The following is a 12,839-nucleotide window of genomic DNA, read 5'->3' on the forward strand; positions in this document are numbered from 1 at the left end:
AGGACCGTTGTGATTCATAGGGTTTTCACTGACTGATTTTTTGGAAATAGATTGTCAGGCCTTTCTTCCTAGTCTGTCGTAGTCTGGAACCTCCGCTGACAGCTGTTCCGAATCAGAGCAATGTGTGGTCTCCATTGACAGATGGGTGGTGGCTGTACCCACGGTGCATTGAGTGGAAAGGCAGGAATTCTACTACTGAACTACCACCGCCCCCATACCAAAAACAAACAGCAAAAAACCCCAAAACCTTGGCTGGCAGGTAGATTCTGATTCATATAGAGGTCCTTTATATGCCTAGTCCATAAAGCCTATTGTTGACTATTTAGACTTTTTCTGATTTTTCACTGTTGTTGCAAATGATCTAATTTTTTTGGCTTAGGAATGAGGCTGGAGATGTTTCACTGAAAAAGAATAAACCAAAAAAAAAAAAAAAAGAATGGAGAAATGGAACCTGGAAATAAAGTGTGTGTTCCAAGATAATTTTTAGTTTCTCAGTGATTGCAAAGTAAGTATTGTGTGTCCTTTGCTGGGAAGCAAAACAGCATGAATCTTTAAATGAACCAGAATTGCAATTTGAATTTTTCTTATCTTGCAATCAATGGAGGGTCTTCTGTTTTGTTGTCAAATTTATGGGACCATGATTTCATCATAACATTCATTATCGGGCAACTACAATAAACTTAGGTGTGGCCTTTTGTTTCCCGGAGCTATCATTAGCCATCTGGTATACTTTATAACAGTTTGTTACATAAAAAATTCTTAAAATGTAGCATTTTACTCCTTTCTCTCTCTCTGAAATATATATATATATGACAATTGTGGAAGTAGAACACAATGGTAAAGAAATGCTTGGGAAAAAAAACAATAAAAAAAATCCAAACAACTCTTTTATGCATAAATGTCGAAGCTATATTTCCTGTGCTATATTTAGGGTCTTCTTATAACAAAACAAAAGTTGTTTTTACGCACAGATTTTTAAACAGCAGGGACGTGCTTATTATTTACTGTTTTGGTGTCTTTCCCTCATTTACATAAATGCCCCAGAAACCAGCAGTTTAAAACTAATAAAAGCCACAGCCCTCCATCAGGTACCATAAAGTTTCACAACCATGAGTTAGACTGTTAGAGTGAAAAATAAACCTACACATGCGGTTATGGAGCTTTTTTTTTAGGACTTCCATTTGAAGTAGGATGTAATAATACTACTTAAACACTTAGGTAGAACATTTCATCTTTGAAACCCTCTCCCAACATTGGCCAATTAATCCCTACTGCTTCCCTGAGGAGCAGGTATTACTATCTGCCATTTTTCTAGTTAGGAAATGGAGGAGGAAGGTATGACCAGACCTGAGAGTGGGAGGGCTGGAGGCAAGTTTCTGCCCCTTATTCCTTTGGCTTTTTGGGATGTAACTCCTAATGGAATGCATTGGTTTTCTGTTCCACAATGACAAAATCATCAATGAAACAAAGTGGTAAATAGTACCTCCGTGAGCCTCAGGATCTCAGATACAGTCCTTACCCCTTTTCTCCCCTTCCCCACCCCTGCCCCAAACCTCCTGGAAGGAATGAGGTACAGAAAAGATCCTGAAAAGCCACAACGCATTTCATCTGCATTTGCAATGAATTGGATCAAACTTCTTCTAAAGGGAAAAGGTTGGTCAGATACTTCTTCACCTCACCACCATCCTCATCATTGTCTCGGCAACTTAATTTACAGTTTTCTAAATAAGATTTACTGTGATTAGTACATTCAAAGAATTGAACAAATCTGTGGTGCACATTAAAGCCAGAGGAACAGTAAAATAAAACTAATGAACATGTACATTTTTAGAAATATAATTAATGTATGCTTGAGAAATTCTGAAAGATAAACATTTAAATGTTAAAATACTTCTTACCTTCCCCACAGGGACAGTGTTGGGAATTAATGAGATAACAAATGTAAAGAGCTTTGAGCTCTTTAGGAGAAAGGTGCCAGATGAATACAAATGATTATTCATTGTTAAAGCTATTGGATGGTTCTTAATCTATTACTTGTGATACAATACATATTTTTATACTTGAAAATTAGGATGTCTGTAATTCTTAGGACTGCGTAATTGAAATAATGCTCCCCCAGCTCCTCCCAGGTTTTTCTACATCTTGTGAGAAGCCCTTTCCTAACCCTTCCACAGTCTGTTGACCTCACGCCCATCTCTCGAACAAGACTGTGGAGCGTGACCTCCCAACTTCCACACTCTCCTGGGCCTTCCCATCAGTCCTCCACTAGAGTCTTACAGATCCATCACCATGGGAGAATTTCCCAACACCCCTTTCTCTTCTCCTGCTTTCTTTGACCACGTAATTACAATGCCGTATAAGGTCGCCAACGGTACATGTTTATCAGCAGGAAGCGTATGTAATTTAAACTGTCCCTCTATACTTGAAATAACACAGTAGTTATTAAAAAAAAAAAAAGTGAAAATCCCTTGTATGACCTAGGGCAAGTGGAACTGAACCTTTGTATTTTACACAACATGTCAGAATTTGTGAAAAAAAAAAAAAAAAAAGAGTGCAAATCCCAGATTTCTTTTCATTTAGTTCTGAGATATGGGGTAAGATACCCTCAGTAAATCCCAGCTTTCTCACATGTAAAATGAAAACAGTAGTAGCTACATCTACCCATGTGGAGTTGTTGGGAAGATGAAGTGTGTACATAGAGCTTTCTAGCAGAGGCTGTATCTAGCCCATGGAAGTGATCACTAAAGGCTAAATATAAGTAGATAGTTTGGTGGGTAGGTAAGCAGGTAGACAGCACGGGTTATCAGTGGAGCTACATTTAATGTTATCATCTAGGTGGGTTCTTCAAAATCAGTGTGAAATGGGTAACATGTAAGGCGAGATCATACCCGACAGTGTGCTCCTAAACTGTTAGTACAATTTGCTCCTCCAACCATTGCAAGCATTCTGTATTATGAACAGGTCATTTCTCATACAAAGACAGCTCTACTATTAACTGGAGTTTCTTTTTAAAACTTACTGAAAAAATGGCACAGCATTTTCAAAGAATCCTCTTACCATTTAGCATGGTTAGAAGCTCAGTAGTTTATCTCAACTAATTTATGTTTGGGATACTTTAGATATTGTACACATATAAATGATATTTTTCAAGCTTACCTTAAGTCACCAGTAGCAGAGTATCTTTGTAACGTGTATGTGCTAAAAGGTAATGGGCTATACGTCTTTTCAAATGTTCTGAAATTCAAACATTTCACTAATTTGGTCTGGTCTCTGGCTTCCTCCACAGAATTACTTGCAGTGATGGTTTTATTATACCAACTTTTCTATCATTTTGACCCTGTTGCTTTTTAGTAGAGAACCCTACTCCCAATCACTTCCTGGTAAGACCTGAGTCTGAATGTAAGGCCTGAGTTTGGAACCTGGCACTCTGTGGTGTAAGCTAATGATAGGTGCCAAGAAGGAAAGCAGCGTTGTTCGGTGGGTAAGAAAAGGGACAGGAAAGGGCACTGTGTTTCCTACAGCCAGCAGCTCGAGGCTCAGGCGTGCTAATTAAAATGCACATAGAAACCTTCCGGATAGATTTAACAGTTTTGGGCTGTTAAGATGGGCTTCTCTCCATGTGAATGAACCAACCGCTGTGCTGAACAAAACAGAGACAGTTTTCTTTTAAAGTCCAGAGCAGATGAGAGCCATAAGGAGACAGAGGGTTTCATTTACTCTCAGGACACGGTCGTGCCAGTGAACTAATGAGTCTCTTGGACCTTATGTTGCTCTGGCTTCAGTCGAGGTGCGACTCTGACGGGTGTGTAGCGCTTCCTATCCGTCAGGTGTCTGGACAACGGGCCCTCATGCCTATTGGAGCGATCTGGCAAGAAAAAGGGGTCATGGTTGTACCTAGCACAGGCAGGAAACCTGGCTAATTAATGTATTTCCAATGATAGCGCAACAAAAGCTGACACACAGAAAATGTTGACTTAATTTTATTGCAGAAACCCTTTGCCTGTGGAAATGATTGACATTCCATAGGTGAAGAACGCCCTCCTCTCTCCATCACACAAATGTTTTTTTAGAAGTATAAAGACCCCGTTCCTTACAACAACTTCGTGACTTTGCTGTTGTGACTTGCATATTTCACCTTTCTGTAAAGCTGGCTGCTGTGGAAATATTTTTGGACAAGTACTGAAGCAAAAACTGAGAGTTATCGTGGGCACTGCATAATTTTAACAAGTTTGTCTTTAAAAGGTACTGCTGAATGAAGCTTGTAAAAAATCTTACTGCCGTATTCCACGGAGAACTAAAAAAAAAAAAAAACTAGAGAATACAAATGTTTATCCAAGCTAGAGGGCTCCCGTTAGGCTGTATCTTAAACTAAGAGCAGATGCTGCCACCTAGATACATTCTGAGGTTTTGGTTAACTAGACGTTGGCTACTCTCTTTTTTGAAAAATAGCAACAGCAAACAATAGTGGTTTGGTACGCCAAAAATACAATGGATGGTGAAGGATTACTTTAAAACTTCACATAAACATTAATTTTGTTGGAAAAAATACATTTGTGTTTTGCCAAAAGCAAAAATTAAGCCTTTATCCAATTTTTGTTTTTAATGCAGAAGATAAGTGGCTATGAGAAACAGAAAACTTTGTAAAACATAAAAAAGTTGCAAAATCCTGAAGCTTATAAAGATGTAGATGCAGAAGTGATATCAGCAAGTAAGAACGGTAGCTTTCTTCTTTTATTAGTTTTTTGGTTTTTTTCCTGGGTGAGGGAAGAGAAAAGGATTCTTCAACACTCTCAAGTGACTGCACGAATAGGATTTGGTTTAATAAGTAAAACAAGATCACTTAATAAATAATTTTAAAAAATTATTACATTATAATCTCACCAAGTTCTGATTTATCTCCTGGCAGACAAAGCAAACTAACTTACCGCTTTTTATTCCCAACAGCAAAAAAGATTGTTGCTTTTTTTTTGCTCCAGACTAGGATCCAAAATTGATAACGTACCCCGGGATCACTTATCAGGCTCAGGGAGGGTTTTATTATCTTTAGACTGCTGCTCTTCTTCAAATCGTATTTTGTTTTCCTCTGTTACTCCCAGAATGGTTTCAACATCTCCAATCGTGGTCTGCAAATGGACAATAAAATTAATATTTGTTACTTAGAACCTCTTACAACATTCCCCACCCTCCAAGCATTTGTCCCCTTTTGGAATTAAGTGTGGCACAGTGGTTAAGAGCTACCTACAGCTGCTAACCAAAAAGCTGGCAGTTCAAATCTACTGGCTGCTCCTTGGAAACTCTATGGGGCAGTTATACTCTGTCCTATAGGGTCACTATGAGTCGGAATCGACTCCACGGCAATGGGTTTTGGTTTTAGACCAATTCTAGCAGTCCCTGGGTGGTGCAAATAGGTAAGCACTGGACCACTAGCTGAAAGGTTGGCAGTTCAAACCCACCCACAGGCACCTAGGAAGACAGGCCCGGCCATCTGCTTCCAAAAGATCACAGCCTTGAAATCTTACAGAGCAGTTCCACTCAAAGTATATTCTTCCAACTGGTGCCAGTCTACAAATTGTTGGTTACCAGCTTTGTGAAACAAGTAAAAAGATTGAGAGTAAGAGTTTGGAAAATTTTATAGCCATTTTTATGCCTGTTGAATCTAATAATGAAAAAATTGGGCTTTTATTTTGAACGACTTTGATTTCTTCATTTCATTTTTCTATTAATTCATTTTTGTTGTATTTACAAAAATATAGATCCATGATAGACTGGAAAAAAAACAAAACAAGCTGGTCCTTCACTACAGGTAATTTGAGAAGCACTACAGGTAATCTGAGAAGTGATTTAAAATGAGGGTTGATGGAAGTGCTTATTTCCATTGGTTTGTGGAAAGAAAAATGGTAACTTTCTATTTTATTTTATATATATTTTTATTGAGGTATAATTCACATACCATAAAATTCACCCTTATAAAATGCACAACTCGGTGGGTTTTAGTATACTCACAAGCAACCATCACCACCGTCTAATTCCAGAACATTTCCATCACCGCAAAACGAAACAACACACCCATTAGCAGTCATTCCCCATTCGCTCCTCCCACCAGCCCTTGGCAACCACTAGTCTACTTTCTGTCTCTATGGACTTGTCTATTCTGGACATTCCATGTAAATGGAATCATAAAGTATGTAGTCTTTTGTTCCTCATTTATTTAATTTAGCATAATGCTTTCAAGGCTCATCCATGTTGCAGCATGTGTCAGAACTTCATTCCAAATACGGATAGACCATATTTGGTTATCCATTCATCAGCTGATGGGCATTTGTGTTATTTACCACTTTTTAGCTATTCTGAATAATGCTTCTGTGAACATACATGTATAAGTTTTTGTATACACTTATGTTTTCATTCTGGGCGTGGAGTTGCTAAGTCATATATCGAGTCTATGTTTAACTTTTTGAGAAGCTGCCAACCTTTTACACAGCAGCTACACCATTTTATATTCTCACTAGTAATAACGGGCATTCCAGTTTCTCCTCCACATCCTTGTCAACACTTATTATTGTCTATCTTTTTGATTGTAGACATTTTAGTGGGTGTTAAGTAGTATATCAGGAGCCCTGATGGCACAATGGTTAAGCACTTGGCTGCTAACCAAAAGGTCAGTGGTTTGAACCCACCAGCTGCTCCATGGGAGAAAAGACATGGCAATTTGCTCCTGTGAAGATTTCAACCTAGGAAACCTATGAGGCAGTTCTACTCTGTCCTATCGTGTCACTATGAGTTGGAATCTACTCAACAGCACACGATAACAAGTGGTATTTCACTGTGGTTGATTAACGATGTGGGGTGTTTCTTTGCTTACTGGCCATTTATATATCTTTTTTGAAGAAATGTCTTTTCAAATCTTTTACTCATTTTTTAATTGGGCTCTGTCTTTTTATAGTTGAGTTGTAAGAATACTTTATATATTCTGGAAACTATATCCTTTTCAGATATATGATTTGCAAATATTTTCCCCTATTCTGTGGTCTTTTCACTTTCTTGATAGTGTCTTTTGATGCACAAATTTTTAATTTTGATGATATCCAATTTTTCTATATATTTTTTGGTTGCTTGTGCTTTAGGTATCTTATCTAAGAAACCACTGCCTAGTCCAAGGTCATGAAGATTTATATCTATGATTTCTTTTAGGAGTTTCATAGTTTTAGTTCTTACATTTAGGTCTTTGATCCATTTTAAGTTAATTTGTGTGTGCATGTGAGGTAGGGCTCCAACTTCATTCTTTTACAAGTGGATATTCAGTTGTCCTAGCACCATTTGTTAAAATGGCTGTTTTTTCCTCACTGAATGGTCATCCTTGTGAAAAATCAATTGAGCATCAATTATGGGCTTATTTCTAGACTTTCAATTCTATTCCATTGATCTCTATGTCTATTTTATGCCAGGATCACATAGGCTTGGTTACTACAGCTTTGTAGTAAGTTTTGAAATCAAGAAATGTGAGTCCTCTTTGTTCTTCCTTTTCAAAATTATTTTGGCTTTTTTGGGCCCCTTGCAATTTCATATGAATTTGGGAATTGGCTTTTAAATTTCTGTAAATAAGGCCTTTGGGATTTTGATAGGTATTGCTTTGAATGTGTAGATCACTTTGGGTATTATTGCCATCTTAACGATATTAAGTCTTCCAATCCATGAACACAGGGTGTCTTCCACTTATTCAGGTCTTTTGAAATTTCTTTTAACAATGTTCTATAGTTTTCAGTGTACAAGCTTTGTACCTCTTTTGTTAAATTCATTCCTAACCATTTTACTCTTTTGGATGCTATTGTAAATGAAATTGTTTTCTTCATTTCATTTTTGGCTTGTTCATTGTTAATGTATGGAAATACAATTAATTTTTGTATACTGATCTTGGGACCTGCAACCTTGTTGAACTTGTTTTTTAGCTTTAATATATTTTTCATGGATTCTTTAGGATTTTCTATACACAAGATCATATCATCTACTAATAGAGATGGTTCTACCTCCTTTCTAATCTAGATGCCTTTTATTTCCTTATCTTGCCTAATTGCCCTGGCTAGAACCCCCCGTACAGTGTTGCAGAGACGTGGCTAGAACAGATGTACTCGTCTTGAACCTGATCTTAGGGGGAAAGCTTTCAATCTTGTACCACTAAGTATGGTGTTAGCTGTGGAGTTTTTATAGGTGCCTTTTTTTTGACCAGGTTGAGTAAGTTCCCTTCTATTCTTCGTTTATCGAGTGTTTTTATCATGAAAGGATGTTGGATTTTGCCAGTGTCTTTTCTGTATCACCTTTTCATTTTAAATTCAGCCTTTAATTTGCTGGTAAATTCTCGTTTACAAAAGGAAAATGCCTATTAGAATGCCCTTATGTACCAAGATGAAACTATGACACTTCTCAAGTTATTATTTCTATATTACTGAGATTTACATTTTTAAATTTTATAAACCTTGTAATGAGAATAAAAGTCAAAAAAACAGTGATTCATCTAAAAAGCTTAGAAACCATGAGTTTCCTTTTTTTTTTTATCGTGCTTTAAGTGAAAGTTTACAGCTCAAGTTAGTTTCTCATACAAAAATTTATACACACATTGTTATGTGACCCTAGTTACTCCCCTTATGTCAGCACACTCCTCCTTTCTACCCTGGATTTCCCCAGATTTTCCTGTGTCCATTCAACCAACTCCTCTCCCTTTCTGCCTTCTCATCTCACCTCCAGACAGGAGCTGCCAATTTAGTCTCATGTGTCTACTTCCGCTAAGAAGCACACTCTTCATGAGTATCATTTCCACTCTAATCTTTGTCTGAAGAGTTGGCTTAGGAATGGTTTTAATTCTGGGTAAACAGAGAGTCCAGGGGCCATGTGTTCTGGGATTCCTTTGTCTCAGTCAGACCACTAAGTTTGGTCTTTTTACTAGAATTGCATCCCACTTTTTTCCTGCTCCATCGAGGACTCTCTGTTGTGTTCCCTGTCAGGGCAGTCATTGGTGGTAGCTGGGCACCATCTAGTTCTTCTGGTCTCAGGCTGATGGAGTCTCTGGTTTATATGGTCCTTTTTGTCTCTTGGGCTAATATTTTCATGTGTCTTTGGTGCTTTTTATTCTCATTTGGTCCAGATGGGTTGGGACCAATTGATGCATCTTAGATGGCCATTTGCTAGTTTTTAAGACCCCAGATGCCACTCACCAAAGTGGGATGCAAAACATTTTCTTAATAAACTTTGTTACGCCAATTGACCTAGATGTCCCCTGAAACCATGTTCCCCAGAACCCGTCCCCTGCTACTCTGTCCCTTGAAGTGTTTGGCTGTATTCAGGAAACTTCTTAGCTTTTGGTTTAGTCCAGTTGTGCTGACTTCCCCTGAATCGGTGTTGTCCTTCCCTTTACCTAAGATAATTCTTGTGTACTATCTAGTTAGTGAATACCCCCTCCCTCCCTCCCTACTCTTGTAACCATCAAAGAATGTTTTCTTCTGTGTTTAAACCTTTTCTTGAGTCCTTATAATCATGGCCTCATACAGTATTTATCCTTTTGTGACTGACTAATTTCACTCAGCATAATGCCTTCCAGATTCATCCATGTTGTAAGGTGTTTCACAGATTCATCATTGTTCTTTATCATTGCATGGTATTCCATCATGTGAATATGCCATAATTTGTTTATCCATTTGCCTGTAGATGGGCACCTAGGTTGTTTCCATCTTTTTGCTGTTGTGAACAGTGCTGCAATGAACATGTGCACGTATCTATTCATGTGATGGATCTTATTTCTTTAAGATATATTCCAAGGAGTGGGATTGCTGTTGTATGATACTTCTACTTCTAGTTTTTTAAGGAAGTGCCAAATCAATTTCCAAAGTGGAGAAACCATGAGTTATTAAAAACTACCTGAGAACATCTGGCTTTTGATGATTTTGAAAGTCAGAGAAAGGGCAGAGAAACAGTCTTTATTTTGTTAAGGGAGATTTGTTCTGCCAACCTCAAGACCTAGCTCAGAGTCTACTTAGTCTTCATGGATATTGGGATAAACCATCTGATTCTGAATTTTAACTGTGCTTAGATACTGATGACATGGAGAGAAGCTCAGAATTTTGCACATGGCAGTAATGGATTAAATAATGCTAGCTGGTAGGGTCTTAGAATACAAATGATTAACGGAGGTCTGTCAGGACCAGTGGAAGCTGATGCTACACTGGGTCTATTTTTTTTTTTTTTAATTCCTCAGTCATGTTGTAATAAAAGCAATGGTCATTCTTCCAGGTCATAAAAATCACTTTAAAGAGTAAAGCATTATGATTGTCACTATTGTTATTAAAGGGATCAGGCCCTGACTCAAGAAAAAAAACTCAAAAATTATATTTTTATCCAGTTTTTGTTGGGCTTTTTCATTTAAGAGAAAAGTCACATGTGGTTTCAGGTTGAGTCCTCTGAGTTACTTGACCCATTCAAATGTGATGAATGTCTAGGCTGGGAATCAGATGCAGACCATGGTGATCAATAACAAGTGTTCATCTCTGTTCAGCTGTTGTTTCAAAAACTCTGGTACAGACCTTGCTTCTCTTCTTTAGAGGTCAGAGACTTCTAGTCTCCAACTACAAAACATACAACTGGATTTCAGTGGCCAACATCTCTAAAGCTTCAAAACACCAAAAAACCAGTTGCCATCGAGTCAATTCCAACTTATGGTGACCCTTTAGGACAGAGTAGAACTGCCCCACAGGGTTTTCACGGAGCAGCTGGTGGATTCGAACTGCCAACCTTTTGGTTAGCAGGAGAGCTCTTAACCACTGCACCACCAGGGCTCCAAAAGTTTAGCAATAAAAAAACATCTGCTCTGGGGTTTTCTCCTACTTCTCCCTCCCAAATATTGTCCTTCTTGGGTCTCAGAAGCTCGGACTCCCCAGCAAACATTGTATATCTGAAATATAGTAGGTTACATTCACAATTTTTGGTTTTGACAGTCTCTATTTTGGGTCCATTGTGGTGTTTTCTTCTTTCTGCAACATCAGAAAGCTCTGTTGTCTTCTGAGCTTGGGTTTGGAAATGGCAGCAAGTTAAAACAAGTCTACTTTATTTCAAAGAAGAAGTTTCAAACGATTAAATTTAACTAACGGGTTCAGTGGGAACCTTACAATATTGACCCTGCACATTGTAAAATATGTTCTGCTTACAATAAAAAAAAGATGGTTTAGCACTTGTTTACAATACAGCATGAGGTATTTTCAGCCCTTGTATAGAAATTAACCAGGATCGTTAGTTAATTAACACCTCACCTTAAAATTGGTCTCGCCTTGCATATTAGGTGATGATATTTCTTGATGGATGATGAAGAGATTGCGAGCAAAGGTCACGAGGACCCCCTGGAGATCCTCCCCGATTGTTCTGTTAATGATATCCAAACAAATGAGTTTACCAACGATTCCCCTCACATGCTTAAAAACAATCACCCTCTCATTTGTGCCTGTCTGGTGATGGAATTTAATGAGTATTTTCAATCTCACAAGGTGGCAATCTTCAGGGAGATATGAAAGATGAGGCTCCATTTTAACTTGTCAACAAAAAGGATTTGTGTAATAAATATTTTTTATTAATCAACTTAGCAGAATATAGCAATAGGTTCAGTCATTCCCAGCAAAAGGCAACCACTGAGCTAGGACAGTAGTATTAGCTCATTTTAAAAATTGTTTAGTTTAGGAGAATTGTTGCTAAGTGTAGTTCATGCCTAGTAATTGTCTTGTTTACAGAGACATCTGCACCTCTGTATTCTGGAGGTTTGCCTGTGGTTTATTTTCGATTTCATGTGTACAAATGACTCCTGATGTTTGTACAAATGACTCCTGTTCCCCCGTGTTCAGAAGAGAATGGACCCCATTTATGAACACCTGAACACCCCCTTCAAGATTTCAGAGACAATTTCCAAACCATCCTGTAGAATTATACTGTGTTTGGTGGACATTCCTTAATAGCAAGATTGCTGTACGTTTTAACACGGTAACAAGACTCCAGGGTATTTTTTTCTAGCTATTTTTGAACTTTCTTTTAGCAGAAGGATTAAAAAAAAATAATAATAAATAAAATGACTGACCTTGAGGCAACTGATTAAACTTTGACATTATTTCTTTCCCATTGTTACCTGTGAAAAAGTCACCTTAGCTGCTAAGGCTTTGACCCTTTTGGGATGGCTGCCTTTCAGTCTGATAGGCTTTCCCTTGGATGGGGGGTGATGGGGTGGGAGAAGCGGGGGAGTGGGGAGTAGGGTAGGGGAGTAGAAAGCTTCCTAGACTCCAACACAGGAGACCAGAGCTGTCTGTCCTGACACTGACTAACTGTATGACTTTGGGGAAGTTACTTAAGCTCTCTGAGTCTTCATTTCTGAAATTAAGAAATTCAACTCGATCAGGGCTTCTGAACTTTTTTTTTTTTTTAATTCTTATTGTGCTTTAAGTGGAAGTTTACAAATCAAGTCAGACTCTCATACAAAAATTTATAAACATCTTGCTATATACTCCTAATCGCTCTCCCCCTAATGAGACAGCACACTCCTTCCCTCCTCTATTTGTTTTCTTGTCCATTTGGCCAGCTTCTGACCCTCTCTACCCTCTCATCTCCCCTCCAGACAGGAGACACCAACATAGTCTCGTGTGTCCACATTCTTCGCCAGTATCATTGTCTATTCCATAGTTTGGTCCTATCCCTGTCTGAAGAGTTAGCTTTAGGAATGGTTCCTGTCTTGGGCTAAGAGAAGGTCTGGGGACCACGACCTCTGGGGTCATGCTAGTCTCAGTCACAGCTTCTGAACTTTTTGACTTGCATCCCCAAAA

The 12,839-nt window shown here is 38.2% G+C and overlaps 1 protein-coding gene across 3 annotated transcripts in view; it reads right to left on the reverse strand.

The window, feature by feature from the left end:
• Window positions 1-4,795: 4,795 nt before the first annotated feature.
• Window positions 4,796-12,839, reverse strand: part of IQCH (IQ motif containing H) — a 123,331-nt gene continuing 115,287 nt past the window's right edge. For 2 of the 3 annotated variants that reach the window (XM_064267371.1, XM_023558367.2), the window contains 2 exons: window positions 11,292-11,400; window positions 4,796-5,123 (listed from right to left, as the gene is read on the reverse strand). In XM_064267371.1, the coding sequence (XP_064123441.1) occupies window positions 5,010-5,123; window positions 11,292-11,400 (223 nt within the window). In that variant the 3' untranslated portion in view covers window positions 4,796-5,009. Of the gene's footprint in view, window positions 5,124-10,874; window positions 11,401-12,839 lie in introns of those variants that run through there. The other variant, XM_064267372.1, reaches the window with a different exon arrangement.

This window comes from Loxodonta africana, chromosome 13 (genome assembly GCF_030014295.1).
Source record: "Loxodonta africana isolate mLoxAfr1 chromosome 13, mLoxAfr1.hap2, whole genome shotgun sequence".
NCBI lineage: Eukaryota > Metazoa > Chordata > Mammalia > Proboscidea > Elephantidae > Loxodonta > Loxodonta africana.